At 53.2% G+C, this 19,919-nt stretch overlaps 1 protein-coding gene across 2 annotated transcripts in view; it reads right to left on the reverse strand.

Annotated features, from left to right (window-relative positions):
* GSG1L (GSG1 like) overlaps window positions 1-19,919 on the reverse strand; it is a 213,314-nt gene that overhangs the window by 133,152 nt on the left and 60,243 nt on the right. For both annotated transcript variants that reach the window (XM_066278403.1, XM_066278402.1), the window contains exon 2: window positions 4,957-5,004. In XM_066278403.1, coding sequence (XP_066134500.1) covers window positions 4,957-5,004 — 48 coding nt within the window. The remainder of the gene's footprint in view (window positions 1-4,956; window positions 5,005-19,919) is intronic.

Genomic DNA, 19,919 nt, shown 5'->3' on the forward strand with positions numbered 1-19,919 from the left:
CTGTCCGCAGGGAGGGCCCGGTCTGCTGGAGGGGATGACCTCAATGCTGCGTGCTGGGTGTGACTAGGACCAGTCACAGCGGGTACCTCCGGGTTCAGAGAGGTGCTCCAGAAGAGGTCGTGTCCAAGTCGGGTTTTGAAAGCTACACAGATGTTTGCGAGGCAGAGGAAACAGCACGTGCAAAGGCACAGGGGCATGAGAGATGATGGAGCGTGTAGGGGAAATGTGTCCAAGCAGGGAGGCAGGGCTGGCGCACGAGGTCCATGTCACGGATTGCAGGCGGTGGAGGGAAAAAGGCAGACAAGCCCTGCCTAGACCACCGAGGGCCACGGCCGCCCTGTGAAAATAAATGTCCTGTGTCAGTTTGGGGGCCGTGAATGGGTTTGAAGCCGGGGTCAGATGTAGCTGGATTTTCATTTTAGGAAGATAATTAAGAATCCAGTATGGGAAAGTTTTATTTTACTTTTTTTTAATTGAATTTGTTGGGGTGACATTTGTTAATAAAATTCTATAGTGTATAATGTACTGTGTGTTCACCAATCCCACTGAGTCTCCTTCCGTCACCATTTATCCATTTATCCTCCTTGACCCTCCTCTGCCCCCCCCCCACGCCTTTCCCTCTGGTAATCACCGTTGTTGTTTTACTTCTTTCTTTTTCTAGATTTTATTTATTCATTTAAAGAGAAGAGAGAGAGTTTGAGAGAGAGAGAAGGGGGAGGAGCTGGAAGCATCAACTCCCATATGTGCCTTGACCAGGCAAGCCCAGGGTTTCGAACCGGCGACCTCAGTGCTGCAGGTCGACACTTGATCCACTGTGCCACCACAGGGCAGGCTTGTTTTACTTTCTATTGACACCTCCCAGATACACAGGAAAGTGCACGGATGGCCAGCGTGCAGCCTGGTGGACTTGCTGAGCACAGCCGTGGAACTAGCACCCAGATTAAGGAACGGATCGTCACCAGCTGCCAGCGCCCTCCGCACGCCCCCCTCAGTCACCCCCTCCCCCGCTCGTCAAGGGCAAGCGCTGTCCTGACTTCTGGGAGTGGAAACTGGTCTTGCCCGTTTTGCTGGGTCATACCAACAGGGTCACGCAGTATGCGTTCTTTTGACTCTGGCTTCTGTTGCTCCCCGTCCGTGCTGCTGGGGGCGGTTGTGCACGGTTCCTTCTCAGCGCTGTACGGCCTCCGCCGTGTGTTCATGGGCATTGTGTAACTGCAGTGAGGAGGTTATGGGGCAGTCCTGACAGCAAGTCTGTATTCATTCATCCATCCATCCATCCATCGTCCATTCTTCATTCACTCACAGTGAGAGCCCATCTCCCTGTGAGGGTGAGCTCCCACCTAGGGATTAGGAACTGGGAACTTCACACCTGGACATATGACTTGGGACAAACCTTTGTTGGGGAATCTGGTTAATATAATAAGGGGAGGGGACCCAAACATCTTCCTGGACTCTGAGCAGGCGTCTGAGGTGAGCCCTGTCCAGCGAAGGGGGCATCTTATCTGTGGCAGGAGCCCTTCAGCCACACCGGACCCTGTGTCCTCAGCCGTCTCCGCTCCTATCGGGTGGGCCTTTCACCTCATCCACCGTGCTCCCCGGTGCCAGCCCAGAGCCCGCCACACAGCGGGCGCTCAGGACGGCATTAGTGGCTGGCACACGGAGGGCGCTCAGGACGGCATTAGTGGCTGGCACACGGAGGGTGCTCAGGACGGCATTAGTGGCTGGCACACAGAGGGCACTCAACTGGGGTCGGGCAAGGGGATGAAGGCATGTTACCTCACCCAAATATTTTGGTCACTTTTGGAGAAATAAATAGGTCACTTTGGGGTGACAATGACCAGGGGCGACCCTAACAAGCAGTTCAGGCAGAGGAAACCACATAGGTCATTAGTGAGTCTCAAACACACACATGCCCAAAAGCCTCGCTGAGTCAGTTCCAGCACAACCAGCTGCCGACCAGCCTTGGGGCCTGTGGTACAGCCCAGGTGCGGTAGCATATGCCCTCGGCCACAGTGTCCTCGTCTGTAACATAGGGATGAAATGATCCAAGGTGTGCAGAAACCTCAGAACGGTACCTGGCACACGGTAAGCACTGCATGGAGTCAGCGAGTGTTTGTGTCACGATTATTATCACACATTGCAGACCAAGAGGGGAGTCATGGAGCAGGGGTGAGAATCTGCGAGAAGACTGTTCTTTGAGGGAAAGTCCACCTGGGCTCAAACACTGGCCCCAGACTCCCCACGCGGCCCTGAACTAGTCACTCATCTCTGCCGCTCGGGTTCCTCACCTGTGAAACGGACAGCGGTGAGGACGCGGTGTGGGCCCCCCTCCCACAGGTGCCCCTGGGAGGGCCAGGCTGGGCTGTCACAGGGAGGCCTCCAGGGCTGCCATGAGCAACCCCTCCCCTGGCCCCCAGGACGGCTAAAGTTCTTGAGAGGCAGCGAGTACATGAAAATCGTTCTGCGACTTGGAGGCAAAGCCAACCCACTCAACCTCCTTGTAAATGTTTCTATAAACCCGGCCAGAAAGTCCTCGGTGTGGCCGCCAAGCCCTGAAAGTCAAATCACAAGGCCAGTAAAACGTGAAGACACAACCTCTCTGGTTGCTTAGTCCTCATAAAAGAAGCAGGAATAAATGTCTGCTGTTTTCAGAAGGGGGCACAGCAACCCATCTGTCACTGTACATGGACACATACCCATGGACACACATCCACACACACTCACACATGTGCACACACATCGTACATGCTCACATTTTGACACACTCATCTACCAGCATGCTCACATGGGTACCCAAACACACACACTCACAGATGCACACGTGCACAGGTGTACACGCCTCCATGCACACACATGCTCTCCTCCCAGCATGAACGTGTGCACACGAGACATGCACACATATCCTCGCAGGAGCACCTGCTCATGAACGTACACACACCCTCGACGAGACACACACATGTATGTGGGTGCACAGGCCCTGCTTCCTGGACGCCAGACTGGGAGCAGAGTTGGCCCCGGAACCCCAGGCCTCGGGGACTGTGAGGTGAGCACCCTCGAGGGCTGCCCCCGGTCCCGGCCTCTAAGACGCAGCACAACAGAGGGTACGAGCTGGGCTCCCCCCTTATGAGGCGTGAGACTCACATTGCTTAATGTCTCTAAGCCTCAGTTTCCTCACCTGTCAAGTGGGGTGGGAACATCAGCCCCTTCTTCATAGGCTGTGGGCTGCTTTCTCAGTTAAAAGGTGTAAAGCACCTGGCACAGCCCTGGCCGGGTAGCTCAGCCGGTTAGTGTTGTCCTGATATTGCAGAACAGTCCCGGCATACAAGAACCAGAGCATGAATCCGTAAATAAGTGGGACAGCCTATCCGTGTTTCCCTCTCAAATCAATAATAATAATAAATAATAATAATAATATTGTTCTTTCAAAACAATTTGTTTAGATAAAGTGCCTGGCACCTAACTGGATAAGTACTAGCCACTTATTAGTAGTCATATTCGTAGCGTTTCCCAGAGACCTGGGTTTGGAAGTCTGTCCCGAGACTTCAGGGACAGCTGCATGAAGCAACGAAAGAAGACCCAGCCATTGGAACCCAAGGACATGGAGGAGGGTCCCCGCTGCCCAAAGCCTGCTTAGTGGGGGGGCCTGAGGGCCCCATGGGTTCCCTGTCATGTGTCCCTCAGCCTCACCACACACCACTTGGCTGGAGCTCCCCAAGGAGTTGGTGTCTGCGAGACCGGAGTGTCACCGGCCTCCGTGACCCACTAGGAGGGGTCAGATGCAGCCCTCCAGGTCCCTGAACCTCCTGACACCACAGGGAGACCATGAGTTCAGTCCTACCATCAGGGGTGCAGTGGCCACACGTCCTGGACTTAAGAATCCCCCTCGAGGCCAAGCACGCCAAGGCCCCCCATGTTGAGACAGTTTATATGACTGGACTTCGGCTTCAGTGTCCCCCCCGTCCCCCAGCTCCCGGGACCGGAGCCCTACTCTCATCTCCAAGCTGTGTGAAGACACCGGGCATGCTTGCTCTGTCCTGACAGACGTTCTCCCGGGGGGCAGAGGGGTGGCGGCCATACCCCGTGGTCCTGTGGCAGTGAATCATCCGGTATCCATAATCATAAAACCCCTGAACTTTAGCTGAACACAGAGTTGCCCATGATCAAGACCTCATTTTCCAGCCTCCCTTGCAGCTAAGTGTGGCCACGTGATCAAGTTCTAGCCAAGGAGATATGAGCAGGTTCTGGGAACTTCCAAGTAGACCTGCAAGTTCGGCATGTCTCCTTTGCCCTGGGTCTGCCCTGCGACCTAGAATGCGGAGGTGCCGGCTGGGGAGCTCTCTCCACTGTCTAAGGTCATGCAGACAAAGGTCACAGGGATGATGGAGAGGGTCAGTGGGGGCTGGGCCCCAGATCCGTGGATCTGAGCCTCCCTGACTGCCAACTTTCAAACTTTTATAAGAGAGGTAAGTAAACTCCTCCACGGAAGCCCGGCATTTCGGATCCCTACTCTAACTGGCAGCTAAATCTAACCCTCCCTGCTGCACCCTCCACACTCAGCCGTGGGCTCCGAGTCTCTGCCATCCGGCCCTGTGTGCCAGCGAGACCTCTCTGCACCGCAGCGCCCAGGCGGCCTGGGCCTCCCCCCACCTGCCGATGACAGAGACGGGACATTGAGTCCCCCCCCCCCAAGGTCTTGCCTGACCCCAGCTCCCTCACACACCCCACCTCCTACCACGTCCCAGTGTGCCCTGGAAGTCAGGAAGAGCAACGATCAGCACGCCCCCCACCCTCACCCACTGCTGGAGAAACTCCAGCTCCGCAGCGGGTCCTGGCTCCCCGGCACCACGGCCGGGTCTGCGGAGGGAGACGCTCGCACTGGGCTGCGGGCTGCGTAACCCACCCGGACGAGTGTCCCCCGAGAGCGGAGACCCGCGCCCCGAGCAGGGCCACGCTTACCTTTCTCCGAAGCCGGGGCCAGGTCAATGAAACTGCGGCATTTTTCACCTTGGAAAAGAGAAGAAGGGTTTTCAGAACGTAAGAAAAATGCACACCGTAGGCTTTCGTCCCTCCCGCCCGGGAGCCCTATGGCTGCGCACCCCCCAACCCCGAGTGTCCCTAACCCTGTTCCTGGAAAGAGAACGTCCCCGCAGGACGCGGGCAGCCCCCCCCCCCCCCCGTGATGCCGCCTCCTCTCTCACCTCCCAACCCGATCCAGTGCGGTCACCCCCACCCCCTCAAAACCCCTTGGTCCTTTTCCCGGGCCCCACACCCCCCTGAATGAGGGCCCCAGCCCCTCGCTGGGGTCCCCTGGCCGCCTCCATCCACTCTGACCTCCGTCCAATCCGGTCTCCACACTGAAGCCAGAGGGGATGTTTTCAAAACACGCAGCTCTGATCTCATCAAACACACACAGACACACGCAGGTATGCCCACTCCTGCCCAAAACCCTCTGATCTTCTCCCAAAAGATAAAGCCCATACTGTCCGCGTGGGCCCAGGACTGGCCTCCGGTGGCCTCTCTATCCACACCCCCTCCCTCCTTCCTCTCAGCTCCCGTGTCCCCAGTTCCCTCCCACCGCGAGGGCTTCAGCCATGCTGTTCCCCCAGCCGGAGAACACTAACCCTCCCCACCCCCAGTATAAGCTCTCACAGCACCTGGGCCTGCTCCTGTAGGGCACCCACCACCTGTCATTCTTGCTCTGTGTGGGATTCTTGGATGGAGGGCCCACATGCTGTAACCCCACAAGGACAGGCCTCACGTCCTCAGTGCATCCCCAGCTCAGAAAATGGCAGCTGCACCTCGCAGGTGCCCAGGCCACAGCCTCAGTCTCTCCCTTTCTCTCACCCCTCCACATGGGAGCTGTGGCTCCAGCTTCACAGGGCGTCTAGAATCCGACCCTCTCTCGTCACCTCCGCTGGCCCAGCCACCATCAGCTCCCACCTGGGAGCCGTGGCTCCAGCTTCACAGTGCGTCTAGAACCCGACCCTCTCTCGTCACCTCCGCTGGCCCAGCCACCATTAGCTCCCACCGGGATCGCCGTGGAAGCCTCTGCACTGCTCCGTTTCTGCTCTTATCCACATGGCGGTCAGAAGGAGCCTGTGATAACCTGAGACGACACCATTTCTCTGTCCAGAACCCTTCTCTGAGTTTCAGCATTCTTTATATATTTTGCATACAAGTACCTTATCATAAATCTTATATGCATATATTTTTCTCCCATTCTGTGAACAGTCTTTCCACTTTTTTTTTTTATGGTATTCTTTGAAGTGTCAGAGTTTTAAATTTTAATGAATTTAGATTTCTTTAATTTTAAAAAAATGTATCTGGCCCTGGCCGGTGGCTCAGTGGACATCCCAGGTTTGATTCCTGGTCAGGGCACACAGGAGAGGCAACCATCTGCTTCTCCCCCTCCCTCCTTCTCCCTATTCTTTCCCTCTTCTCCTCCCACAGCCAGTGGCTTGATTGGTTCAAGGGTGGCCCTAGGTGCCGAGGTCCCAAGGTCCAAGCGCATCAGCCTCAGTTGCTAAAAAATAGCTCAGTACCCGAGCATCGGCCCTAGATGGAGTTGCCAGGTGGATCCCAGTCAAGGCACGTGCAGGAATCTGCCTCACTCTCTTCCTTCCTCTCACCTAAAAAAAAAAAGTATCTAATTTTTTTTTTTTGTCACTTGTGCTTTTCTTCTGTCATATCTAAGAAGGCTTTGCTTAACCCCAAATCATAAAGACTTAATCTTATTCTTAGAGTTTTATCATTTTAACTCTTCCCTTTCGGTCTAGTATCCATCTGAAGTTTACATGTGTGTACAGTGCATGAAAGGAGCCCAGCTTCATTCTTTTGCATATTGACACCCATTTGTCCCATTTGTTGAAAGGGTGATCTCTCCCCATTGAGTCATCTTGGTACACTTGTCAAAAATTAATTGACTGTACATGTGAGGGTTTATTTTTTTTTTTTGTACTCTCAATTCTATCCCATTGATCTATATGTCTATTCTTATATAGGTACCACACAGTTTTGATTATCGTAACTTTATAGTAAGTTTTGAAATTGGAGAGTGTGAGTCCTCCAACTTTGCTTTTCATTTTTTAAACAATTTTGGCTATTCTGGGTCCCTTGCATTCTAAATATGAATTTTTAGAATCAACTTGTTAATTTTTATTAAAAAGAACAGTTGTAATTCTGGTAGGGATTTCACTAAATCTATAGGTCAATTTTGGGAGTATTGCCATCCTAACAACATTAAGTCTTCTAATCCATGAACATGGGATGTCTTTTCATTTATGTAGATCTTCTTTAATTTCTTTCAATAATGCTTAGTAGTTTGTGGAATATAAGTTTTGCACTTATTTTGTTAGATTTTTTTTGCCCTATTTTATTCTTTTTGATGCTATTATAAATGGAATTGTTTTTCTTAATTTAATTTTATGATGGTTCATTGCTAGTGTACACAAATGTGATTCATTTTTGCATATTGACCTTGTACCCTGCAATCCTCGTGAACTCATTTATTCATTCTAACAGTTTTTTAGTGGAGTCTTAGGATTTACTACATTTTCTCCCATCATCTCATCTACAAAGAGAGATAGTTTTTCTTCCTCTCCAATCTCAATGTCTTTTATTTCCTTTTCTTGCCTAAGTGTTCTGGCTAAAACCTGCAGTATCCTGTTGAATAGCGGTGTCAAGAGCAGATGTCCTTCTTTTTGGTCCTGATCGTAGGGGAAAAAGCATTCATTCTTTTCCCATTAAATACGACGTTAACCATAGGCTTTTCACAGATACTCTTTATCAGGCTGAGAAGATTCCTTTCTTTTCCTAGCTCGTTGAGTGGTTTTATTACAAAATGCGCTTGCCTTCTCTTTAATCCCCATAACCTGCGATGTGGCTCTGAGAATCCCCGTTGTAGAGACAAGCAAACTGAGCCTCCGAGCGTTCTGGTCCATGGACTCCCAAGTCCATGCCCTGAGGCTTTTCCAGCTAGCTGCTCCCATCGGCTAGGACAGGATGTCCCGCGGCTGCCGGCCCTCCCCACAATGCAGTACTGCTGCGTATCAGGGAAACCTGCTCCCTGCAGATAAGGGAGACTCACCAACAGCAAATTAACCGGCCCTTTCGCGTCTGTTTCTGCTACATGGGAAACTGCACTGGAGATGCTCCAGCAGAGACGGTTAAGCTTGGCCCACATGGCCTAGACAGGACAACGTTTAGGCTTAAGGGAAAACCCTAGTGACGACATACAGAAGACCCGATAGTTCAACGGTTAGCTGTAATAACTGAAATCCAAACACAGAAAAAGGGTTTCTGTCTTCAAACCCTCGCTCTCCATGATAAAGGTCAGCGACCCGTTTGAGAAAAAGATATCAAACTGGCCCTGGGGAGATAGCTCAGTTGGTTAAAGGGTCATCCTGATACACAAAGGTCGTGGGTTCGATCCCTGGTCAGGACACATAGAGGAACAGATTGATGTTTCTCTCCCTCTCTCTCCCTCTCTCTCTCTCTCTCTCTCTCTCTCTCTCGCCCTTCCTCTCTCTCTAAAATCGATAAATTTAAAAATAATAATAATAAAGATATCAAACTATACCATTTTGGCTTATTGTTTTCAAAAGTGGCCCTTAAAACATTAACATTTCTGTCAATTATTATCAAATTTCTGTGTTTAACTAAGGGGTTTCATTTGGATATAAAACTGAAGACTTACAGCATGAAGCTGGTTGCCTTCCACAAACCACGAGCTTGAAAGCTGGGAAGAATCCTAAAGGTCACCAAGTGGTCCTCAGCTCCGGGAAGCTCAGGCCCTGCCCACACAGACCCCGGTGTAATTGGTCAGTGTCAGGCCAAACATCAGTGGGTTTTTTTAATCTCCCCAGGTGATTCCAACATGCAGCCAGGGTGGGAGTCACACTCCAATCTGACTTGTAAAAAAACTCTGTTTCCAGCATTAGAAAAACAACAAGAAGACATTTTAATGAGAGCTCCTGCCAGTGCCCTGGACTCTCCTTTCGGCCACAGTGTGGTCTGTGGAACAGGAGAGCAGATGACCGTGGGCCTGAGCTCTGGAACTGGGTTCAAATCCTAGCTCTGTCACTTCCTGCCACACGAGTCCCCAGTCTCTATGCCTTGATTTCCTTGACTGTGAAATGGGCAGAGCACCCACAGGAGAGCTGTAAAAACTCAACACGGGCAAGAGCTTAAACACGACACCTGGAGAAGGAGACGGTGGCCTTTGTCATCACCATCTACACATGGGTCAGAGGGGACCCAGGACCCGGTCCTCGGCAGACTGATGGAGGCGGAACGAGACTGATGCCCAGACCACTATCACGGGGCCGGGATCACACCTGCCCGTGGTTCAGCCTGATTCCATCACTTACTACATGTGCGACATCGACGTTAATCTCGTGGTGCCTCAGTTTCCCTACCTATAAAAAGTGAAAATCACCAGTGCTAGTGTTTCTATGGCGCTTATCACAGGGTGGATCAGTAGGGGTTGGCGTCGATCACCAGGCGGTGCAGCTAGAGTAGCTCAGAGGGCGGGAGCTCAGACCTCCAAGTGGCAACCCCGGGGATGACTAGGCTCCCCTGCGGGCCTTGCCCGGGGGTGGCCCTGCGCCTTCCACTGTCTGCTCCAAACCCACATCATCCGACGCCCTCGGACTCACAGGGAGCTACGAAGATCAAGAAGGTGAATGAGGGTTAGCCTCTGCTTCCCAGGAAGGAGGGTTCTGTAAGGTCCGCTGTGTGCCCAGAGGCCCACGGGGAGGGCAACGCAGGGCCCCACTTCAGCATTCTGGAGGAGGATGGAGTCAGCTGACCCCGGGGAGAAGTGTTCTGAGCATCTGTGAGCAGCAGGACCTCCCTGGCCCCCTGAGATGTCGGTGCCTCTCAGGAAAACGGGCTGAGAGAGCTGGACGCTGTGGTCAGAGGTCACAGGCTCTGCAGAAGTCCTGCAGCCCAGGGAGGGTCCCAGAGCCCCCATGAGGCTAGGAAACCATCAGCCATGAGGAGAGGAGGGCAGGAGAGGACCGGAGGGCTCGCCCCGTGTTCTGAAAACCCCACGTAATCCGGGGACTGGGAGGCAACCTCAAGCACGTGGTGGATTTCTCACCCTGGAGAACGGAAGGTCAGTCCCATGGGACCAGCAACTTAAAGTCACGGGACACTCCGTGCCTGCAGGAGCGAAAAGCTGTATTTATAAATACATCCACCAGAGCTTCAAAGGGAAACATCTGCACCGGGGTCCTTACCGTGGACCTTGCTCTGAGGCTGGTGGCCAACAGATGGGACATGGAACCCAGCCCCAACACAGCAGTGACCAACTCCGGAGCTCGCCACGGCCAGCAAGGACCTAGGCACACCTCTGGGGACAGGGTGGCCTGCGGAGGGTGTGCCCTGTCTAATAGAATACGGACTGACTCGTAGGCCATCTGCACCCGTCGGGCTCCCAGAAAAAAACCCGATGGCGCCTGGGAGGGCCTCACGGAAGACCACCGAGTGCAGAGACTGCTCCCAGAGGGGTGGGGGGACCAGCCACACAGGAGCCGCCCCTCCCCCACCCGGAGGGACGCGGTGGGGCAAGGAGCCTGGGAGAGAGGTGGTGCCCTGAAGAAGCTTTGTCCACTGAAGCAAGAGTCAGAACCAAAACTTCCAGGGTAGAGGCTGAGAATCTGCATTTTCACAGGTTCCCGGCCCTGGCTGGTTGGCTCAGTGCATAGAGCGTTGGCCTGGTGTATGGACGCCCCAGGTTCGACTCAGGGCACACAGAAGAAGCAACCACCTGCTTCCCTCCCCCTCCCTTCTCCCCCTCCTCTTCCTCTTCCCCTCTCGTAGCCAGTGCTTCAATTGGTTCGAGCGTTGGCCCTGGACGTTGAGGATGGCTCCATGGTCCAAGCGTCAGCCTCAGGTGCTAAATATAGCTCAGCTGACTCGAGCATCAGCCCAAGACAGGGGTTGCCAGTTGGATCCCGGTCGGGGCGCATGTGGGAGTCTGCCTATCTCCCCTCCTCTCACTTTAAAACAAAACAAAAGCCGGTACCCAGGGCTGCTGATGCTGCTGTTTTGGGACCACACTTTAGAGAAGCGCAGTTGCCATCAAAACCTCAACAGAGAGAGAATGAGGGAGGGGAGGGGAGAACTACCCCCTCCTGTCTCTCCTTCTGCCCTCTGACGTCCTGCCGGTGCCTCCCACTGGCCAGATCCAAGGAGAAACCAGAGGGCCCAGGACTCCGGGCCGTTCCGTCTGTGCAGGGCAGTCTCCCATGGTGCAGCAGAGCGGAAGTGAAGGGGCGCTGCCCTGCACACCACCCTACCCAAGGCCGCCCTCATGTACGCCTCCTCACCCATCGCTCTCACCCCCCACCCGGCTTTCTGGTCTCTTTCACAGTTTAGCATTAATGCAATTGTATTCAACCACCGTTTATAGAGCACCTGCTACATGCCAGGCACTGTTCTAGGCTCTGGGGTGCAGCAGTGAACCAACAGACAAGTCCCCACTCCTGTGGAGCTCCGTCCTACCACTCGAGTGTCTGTGCCAGCTGCTCGGAACCCTAGCCCCACAGGAGGGCATTCCCTGGCTCTTCTAAGTAGCTGGCAGGCGGCGTCCCTGCCACTTGAAGGCCCCATGTTTTCACCAACAGACAGAAGCTCCGTGACCACGTATGTCTCATGCTCTGCTGTGTCCTCAAAGCCAGGGACAGTAGCAGGTGTTCTGGACACAATTGTGAAGAGCATTTATTTATTTACGAAGAGCATTCCATAAATTGCCTTTAACGAGAATTGCACCACAGTAGGAACCGTGCAGATTCCTGAAGGTATGGCCCCCACACCGGCAGGCGAAGGGGAGAGGGGGAAGTGAGCACTGGAGTGGCTCGCGGCCCATCTAGAGGAAGAGGTAAACAGAAAGTGGGCATCTTCACTACCCAGGGAAGCGGAGGTGGTCCCGAGGGCAGCCATGGGCAGCCATCACCCGCCTCACACCCGCCATGCGGCAGAGACTTTGGAGGGCTGGCCATCAAACCCCCCCACACACACACACACACACACACACACACGACATCTGACTGCCGCCCTCCACTCCCAGGCCTCCTTCTCTGTTGCTCTGTGCTGGCTGGTTCACACAGACTTCCCCGTCTTGCCCCCCTCTCAGCCTCACGTCTTCTCCCCTGTTTCTCCGCATCTGAACCATCCTCAGCCTTCAAGACTCTGCTCAAATGCCCACCCACTCCCCCACCACAAAGCCTGCTCTGTTCACCAGCCGCCTGGCCCTGTGCCAAAAAAAAATGTGTCCCTGCTCTGAATTTACAGTGAATTTTTTTTTTTTTTTTTGTATTTTTCTGAAGCTGGAAACGGGGAGAGACAGTCAGACAGACTCCCGCATGCGCCCGACCGGGATCCACCCGGCACGCCCACCAGGGGCGACGCTCTGCCCACCAGGGGGCGATGCTCTGCCCCTCCGGGGTGTCGCTCTGCCATGACCAGAGCCACTCCAGCGCCTGGGGCAGAGGTCAAGGAGCCATCCCCAGTGCCCGGGCCATCTGTGCTCCAATGGAGTCTTGGCTGCAGGAGGGGAAGAGAGAGACAAAGAGGAAGGAGGGGGGGTATGGAGAAGCAAATGGGCGCTTCTCCTATGTGCCCTGGCCAGGAATCGAACCCAGGTCCCCCGCACGCCAGGCCAACACTCTACCGCTGAGCCAACCGGCCAGGGCCTACAGTGAATTTTTTTTGCAGTATATCTCATTATATTGTCACCTTCTACCTTGGGCACATCCTGGAGCCTCTGGCTTGGCCCTCCTGGGGTTTAAATGGCAGGTTTCTCCACCAGCGGGTGAAGTTGGAGCGGGTCACGTTGCCTGAGACTTAGGGTCCAGTGACCCATGGAGGGTCCAGGGTGGGCACCGTGCTGAGAACTTGGCACACATCACATTACGTGAGGTCAGTATCCATCCCCATTGTACAGATGAGGAAACTGAGGCTCACACGGGCAAAGTGACCCACTCAAGGTCACAGCTCAGGGGTAAAATCAGGACTGGACCCAAGTCTGTGTTTTTCTTTTCTTTTCTTGTTTTATTTATTGGTTTGCCTTTTTTTTTTAATCATAGAAAGAGAGAGAGAGATCAATTTGTCGCTCCACTTATTTATATATTCACTGGTTGACTCTTGGATGTGCCTTGACCGGGGACCAAACCCACAACCTTGGTGCATCAGGATGAGGCTCTAACAACTGAACTCCTGGGCCAGGATGGGTCTGTGTTTTTCCAAAGCTCTTCCCGTCATTCAATGCACTGACCCGTCCAGAAGTGGGCGAGGGCCCCAGGGCACTTACAGCCAGACCAGCTTGCTTGGAATCGGGCAAATAAAGCGTCTCCGAAATACCTTTTGAACATATTTTATTGCTGAAAATTTCCATTTTTTGCAAAAGCAGAGAGATCAGTCCCAGGCTCCATCACTGTCACCCCATGGCTAGCCTTGTCTCGTCTACACTCTTGCCCTCACCACCATGGGGTTATTTTGAAACCAATCCCAAAAGTTGTATCTAAATATCTTTCTGAAAGGTTTGCTCCCTGCTCAGAAAAGACAAACGTGAGGTCATTTATTCCTAGACCCTGTGGCCCTGGGGTGTTGTTGGCTTTCTGCAGCTTAGAAATAAAAGACACAACTCAGGAGGCCCTGCCCTGCCCTTGCTGCAGACCCCTGGCCCGCTCACTGTCTGCGCCGGCCGGCTGAGCCAGGGCGGGGGGGCGTGGCTCAGAGATCCCTCTCCAAGCACCAGCTTGAGCTTGTCTGCAGGCACACGGATCTCGCCCCCAAGAAGAGCACCTGGCACGGGCCCTCGCAGAGACGAGGCTTCCAGGAATCCACCCGGGATACAAGCGGCCGGGTCACAGCTGCCTGCGCTCCGGCTCACTGCTCACGCCTGATTCCAGGAATCGCATTCCCACTCCCTTCTCCAGGTCCGGCTGCTGGAGCGAGAGGCCTGGGTATGCGGACAGCAAGGGGAGGCGGGGGCCGCCGGGCCAGCGGGGGTTGGGCCGGGTATGCTCCTGGGGGAACAGCCTGGGATGTGGCCACACGCGGACCTGAGTTCAAGTCCCCAGTCTGCCGCTGCCAGCTGTGGGGCTGTGTGGAAACAGTGGTTCTTGTTTGGTTGAGGTTCTTGCCAGTAGAGAATGATCCTTCTAGCCTCATGGGGCTGCCTGAGGGCTCAGTGAGGTGACGGCAGGAAACAAGATGTCTTCTTCCCTAACTCAACTGAAGTCACCGAGTACCCGGCTTTCCAGGCTCGCAAAAGAAAGAAAAAAAAAGGACGAAACAGAAGAAAGTGTGTGACAACGGCTGCCCCGTGCTTGGCTCCAGAAATAAGCTATTTTTGACCCGTTCTCTGGCTCCTGGGTGGAGACACATTGCACTCCTCCCAAAGAGAGCCTGGACGCCTTCCCAGGCCAGAGACAGGAGGCTGCGCTCGGGCCACCGCGGGCCGAGCAGGTGGAGGGGACGTGGCAGGACCACGGGCAGGCGCAGGAAGGGGGCCAGAAGCAGACGCCCGAGCCTGGCAGAAGGCGTGCGGCCCGCTGAGGGTCAGCCACATTGACCTTGGCATAACCGGCGGGAGCCCAGGTCTGGATGGCAGCAGGGAGACAGGCAGCAAGAGGGAGGGGCACTGGGGGGGCACAGCAGCCTTGGCTGGGTCCCCAGATCCCGGGTCTGAGCAGCATGACTTAATTCCACCCGTCACACACACACACACACACCAGACGGTGTTGTTGAGGTTGCCGCGGAGTTTGGGGTGACGGGAGGACATCGGGAGACCCACAGTGAGGGGCCGGGGTTGCCGCGGAGTTTGGGGTGACGGGAGGACATCGGGAGACCCACAGTGAGGGGCCGGGGAACGGAGGGGCAGCAGAGGATGGTAGAAGCTCTGGTCTCACAAAGCCGGCCAGCGAACAGTATCTGCTAACAGGCCAGTCAGCCGGTCACACATACCCTGTGCGAGCCCCAAAGCACTTTACAAACGACCGCCCCCATTGCACAGACGAAGAAACGGAGGCACGGGGAGACTGAGTAACTGGTCTGAGACACGCCGCTGGTGGTGGAGACAGGATTCAAGTTGAGACAGCACAGCACAGAGCCTTGGCATTCTGACCACTGCTCTGTACTGCCTCTTGGCAGAGAAAAGCAGGTTCTAGAACTATCCACGCTTACTAAAGCAAGTCTCAAGTGCTCTCCGAAGAAGGCTCTACATGTCGCAGCAAAAATCGGCCATCAGAGAGTGGCTGCACTTCGAGATGCCCAGACAACAAGACCCACAGGGCTGGTTCCGAATGTGACTCTGGTTCTGAGACCCGGATTCCACAGAGTTCAACTTCTCGGTAGGCGCGTGGCGAGTTTTCTCTGTAGTGGGTGCTTCCAACGTGCCGGCGGGGCAGAGGAGAACTCGGTCCCGGCCCCCAGCAAACGTGGCCGATGAGAACGGATTTTAACTGTTGGACAAGGGCGAACCTCCACCGGCTGGATTCAAGGAGCTGAGCCCCGGGAGCAGGGAGCAAAGAAGAACGCCGGCCGATCTCGCGTGAGGCTCCTCCTCTCGCTCCTCTGGCTGGTGGCAGGGCCCTGGCAAGTGCCTCCTTGGAATTCTCCGGGGACCTCTGCCAGTTCATCTGACAGGGCAGCAGATGGCACACACTTATCTGCTGATGATATTTTGATTTATTTATCTCTTACAGATGGTACCATGCCTCGATTTCTGGCAGGTTTCCAAAACGTGGGTTAACTTTCTGGGGATAATCGTTTGTCCGAGTGGATGAAATAGCAGAGACCGCAATCCTGCCTGGCATCACGACAGCAGGTCACCGGGGCCTCCAGACGGACCTTGCTCGGGCGTTTGGGCCGTGGCAGGTGAGCCAAAGGGAAGAATTTGTTCTGCAGAACTTTACAGCTGGAAGATTCGAAATGCCCATTAAAATTAACACCGTAGTGGTTATTAAATAGAAGAGCTTTGAACTCACAAAATCTTGAGTTCAGATCTTAGCTTCGCCACTTACAGGCTCTCTGACCACTTGCAGACCGGACTCTTTAGGTTCAAGTTTCCTCCTCTGTAAAGTGGGGATAATTGTCATCTCCATCCCATAAGATGTGACAGAAACAGCTAGCTATCCACCAAAGAGTGTGCTATTCCTTCTGGTAGTGTGGAGTTATGGGTTGGAAGTGCCTGCCCAGACAGGCACAATATTTCCCAGCATCCTTTGCATCCTGGTGGGGTCATGTGACTCTTTGCCTCTAAAATGAGTGATGGTCCTTGACCTGGTGGCACAGTGGATAGAGTGTCATCCTGGTACCCCAAGGTTGTTGGGTCCATCCCCAGTCAGGACACATATGAGAAGCAGCCAATGAGTGCACAACTAAATGAAACAAGGTGAAACAATGGGTTGATGCGTCTCTCTCTCTTCCCCCACCATCAATGAAAACATTTTAACAAAAATAAATAAATAAAATGTAAGTGATGTGTGCCACTTCCTAGAAAGGGTTTTCACACAGTGGATGGGCCATCCAGATGCAGAGGACTCCAAGGTGCTAGGAATGGTGGAGGCGCAATATGGAAGTTGTCTGGTCCCCAGGTAGTGTGTAGAGGAGTACTGTCACCCCCAGAGTCACCTGTATTGAAGTGTTACATGAGAGAGAAACAAATGGTTACTGTGTTGACCAACTGATACCTCAGTATTTATTGTTACAGCAGCGGTGTTACCTTATACATAGTTGCCGATCAAATGTAGTCATACATGGAGACAGCCGGTGGATGACAAGGGCTCAGTTAAGTGTTCACAATTATTGTCATTGCCTTTCAAGGGAGCTTGATAAAGGCTATTGTGAACTTTTTCATGTCACCCATATGTTGGGTTGTTAAGGCCAGGCACACCTGGTTTTCCCAACACCTCAGCCTCCTGTCTGACCTTTTTGTACACTAGCACAGGTCCTTTGTGCGCTATCCTAGCCCACTCCCCAAAAGCATGTTCTGAAGGAGAAACCGAGGAGAGAGCTATGGCTGTTTTTCTACGGCACAGTGTGGCTGACACAGGGAGATTATGGCCACAGCACCTGTGTCCTGGCCTTCCTTGTCTTCCCCTTCAGCACAGGGTTATCAACTAGCAACAGGAGGGAGGATTAGGGACCACTGAGCCCGCCATCCTCAGGCGCCAGATGTGAAAACCAAGACCTGGGTAGGGCTCATGAGTTGCTTAAGTTCCCACCATGAGTCAGATACTGAGCTGAAGCTGGAACTTGAGTCTTCTGCCTTCTTATCCAGAAGGTGTGGAAGGACAAGGACCCCACAGTCCCTGGCTATCAAAAATAATAATAGCTAATGTTTACTGAGCACTTACTATGTGCCAGGCACTGTTCTAAATCTCCGTATGCTCTAACCTGTCTAATCCTCATCACAGCCATATGAAAGAGGCACTGTGTCGTTCCCACCAGATGAAGAAACTGAGTCCCAGTGAGGGTAAGTACTTTACTCAAAAGCACAGAGATAGTAAGTGGTGGATCTAGGACTCCACCCAGGGCGCTCTAACTCCAGAGCCCCCACCTTTAGTCCTGTTTGGGGGGGGGGGTTCTATAGGAAGGATCTGACTCATTCTGTTTGACTCCAAGGCACAGAAGTAAGCCCAGTGGGTCTCAGGAGCACGACCCTGTCTGCTCCAACCAAAGGAGGGTCCAGCCACAGAAAAGGCCCCTCTGAGGTGCATTAAACTTCCCAGTAGTGAAAGAGGGTAAGAAAGGCTTGGACTAACGTGCGGAGGTGTTGTGAAGACTCATGCAGCCGGTGGGGTATCAGACGGGGCCAGTGTTTCCTCCTGCGTCCGACAAGCGGTTCATGACAGGGCTGTGGTGGTGAGGTACATCGAACCACGTCACGAGTGGAATGAGTCTCCCTTCCCGACCCACCAGCTTAGTTCCAGGAGAAATTTCAGTTTTGTGATAGCCTGTTAACACTTGCTAATCTTCTATTTTTAAAAGAGAGAAAGAGAGAGAGAGAGATGGCAAAAGTATCCAGCTAGCATTGGATGACATTGTTTTGTTTTATGCACAGACATACACACAAAGGCACACGTGTACGCATCTTTCTATATATATTTTTCTTCTGTTTCCAGTTGTAACAGAAAGCTTCCCTTTAAATTCATTTATGTAAGGAAAATATGAGCCAATATAGGGGGGGGAGTCTTAGAATAGGGATATGTGGCCGAGAACGAACTCATAGAGGTGATATGAGAATGGCCGCGGGCCGGGGCGCACTGGGATGAGAGAACCCAGCGACCCAGGGCCGCTCCCGGCCGAGGTTACGTGGCCGCCACCCTGCACACCGCCGTGGTTTATACGAATGACATTCCCCAGAGTCGTGCAGTGCATAGCCCGTGTGGCCGCACACGGCAGCCGCAGATATTTTTAGAGTAACAAATATACCAAACACAGGAGCGGAGAGGGAGAGCCGCCATTCAGCTGCCCTGAAATTGGCAGCCAAAGTTTCTCTCTCTAAATGATGGTGATCTCTGATCCTCCCTCCTACCATGTCCCCATCCTCCAGGGGCTACCAGGCTGCCCGAGCCGGGCTGGCACCCCACCCAGCCTCAGGAGGAAGGACGGAAGAAGCACAGCCCGACCTGTCCTTGGGTTGGGGGGTGGGGGCGTTACTGCAGGAAGATGCCGTGGTCGGCGAGCTGTGCCTCCTGGTCAGGACGCAGCAGAAGGACGGACATTCGCAGACACGGAGGCACCTAGGGAAACTGCGTCTCCCGGAGCCATTCCCAAAAAAACTAATCCCGCTCACCCCGAGAAGAGTCTAAATAAACTCAAGAATGGAGAATTCATAGTAAAAGCACCAAGTCCTTTTTAGCATCTAAATACTCAAAATGTAAAATATATACATACATATATATATAAACAAATAACTACTCAAATATTGGAGATGTTGTGGTTGCAACAGCTGACTTTGTAAAAATCATGGGGACGTCAAAAGAGGGGGTCACAGGTCACAGGGAGGCCACGCACTCGTGTGCTCAGCGCTGTCAGGGCAGCGAGCACTGGAAATAGTGTGTTTAAGGTCTGCAAGGACACATTCCCCTCCCCTGAAACCGCAAGGGTAAGGGTCTACTCCAGATCAGAAAGGCCGTGCGGAAAAGAAGGGAGATTAAGAACTCAAGCCTGACGTGGGGACACGGGCTTCTCGTTTCTTCAGGGAGCCCAGCCCCAACATGACTCCGTGACCCAGGGCCACAGAGCAAGAGCCTCTATGCCTCAGGAATTTACCAAGCTAATAAAATTTAAAAAAAGAAAGAAAGAAAATCAACTTACACTCACCACAGCATGCCACTCCTAAACACCTCTCTACCCCTCCCCCCACCACACACACAGTCACAGACCCTCACATGCACGCGCGCCCACACACTCATCGCTCTGGAGGTCCACTGCCTCAGCCTCCCCCCACCCATCCCCTGCCTTCCTGCTTCCCCGCACCGTCAGACACAGGGGTGTTTCTAGAGCTCAGATCTGAATACCGTTCAGGAATTTCTACTTAATTTCAGTTCTCGCAGAATCCTTATGCCTTCAGACATTTATTTCACAAGCAGACTCCTAATGATGTCTATCCTCTGTGATCCAACAGTTTAACTTCTCGGACTGCATCTTATCGACACACACGTGCGCAAAGTAACACAAGGTCAAGGTCATTCACTGCGGCGTTATTTTCATAGCAGAGCACTAACAATAACCTAACTGTCCATTAATGCAGTAGGAAATATACATTCAGTTTATGGAAAACTCATAGCCATTGAAACAAACAAAGCGGATCTCTCAAAATATTAACACAGAATATTAACACGAATTAATATTCATGCAGAATGCAGAATATCAATGTTACGTGAAAAAGTGGATGTCCCGCT

This window comes from Saccopteryx bilineata, chromosome 4 (assembly GCF_036850765.1).
Source record: "Saccopteryx bilineata isolate mSacBil1 chromosome 4, mSacBil1_pri_phased_curated, whole genome shotgun sequence".
Lineage (NCBI taxonomy): Eukaryota > Metazoa > Chordata > Mammalia > Chiroptera > Emballonuridae > Saccopteryx > Saccopteryx bilineata.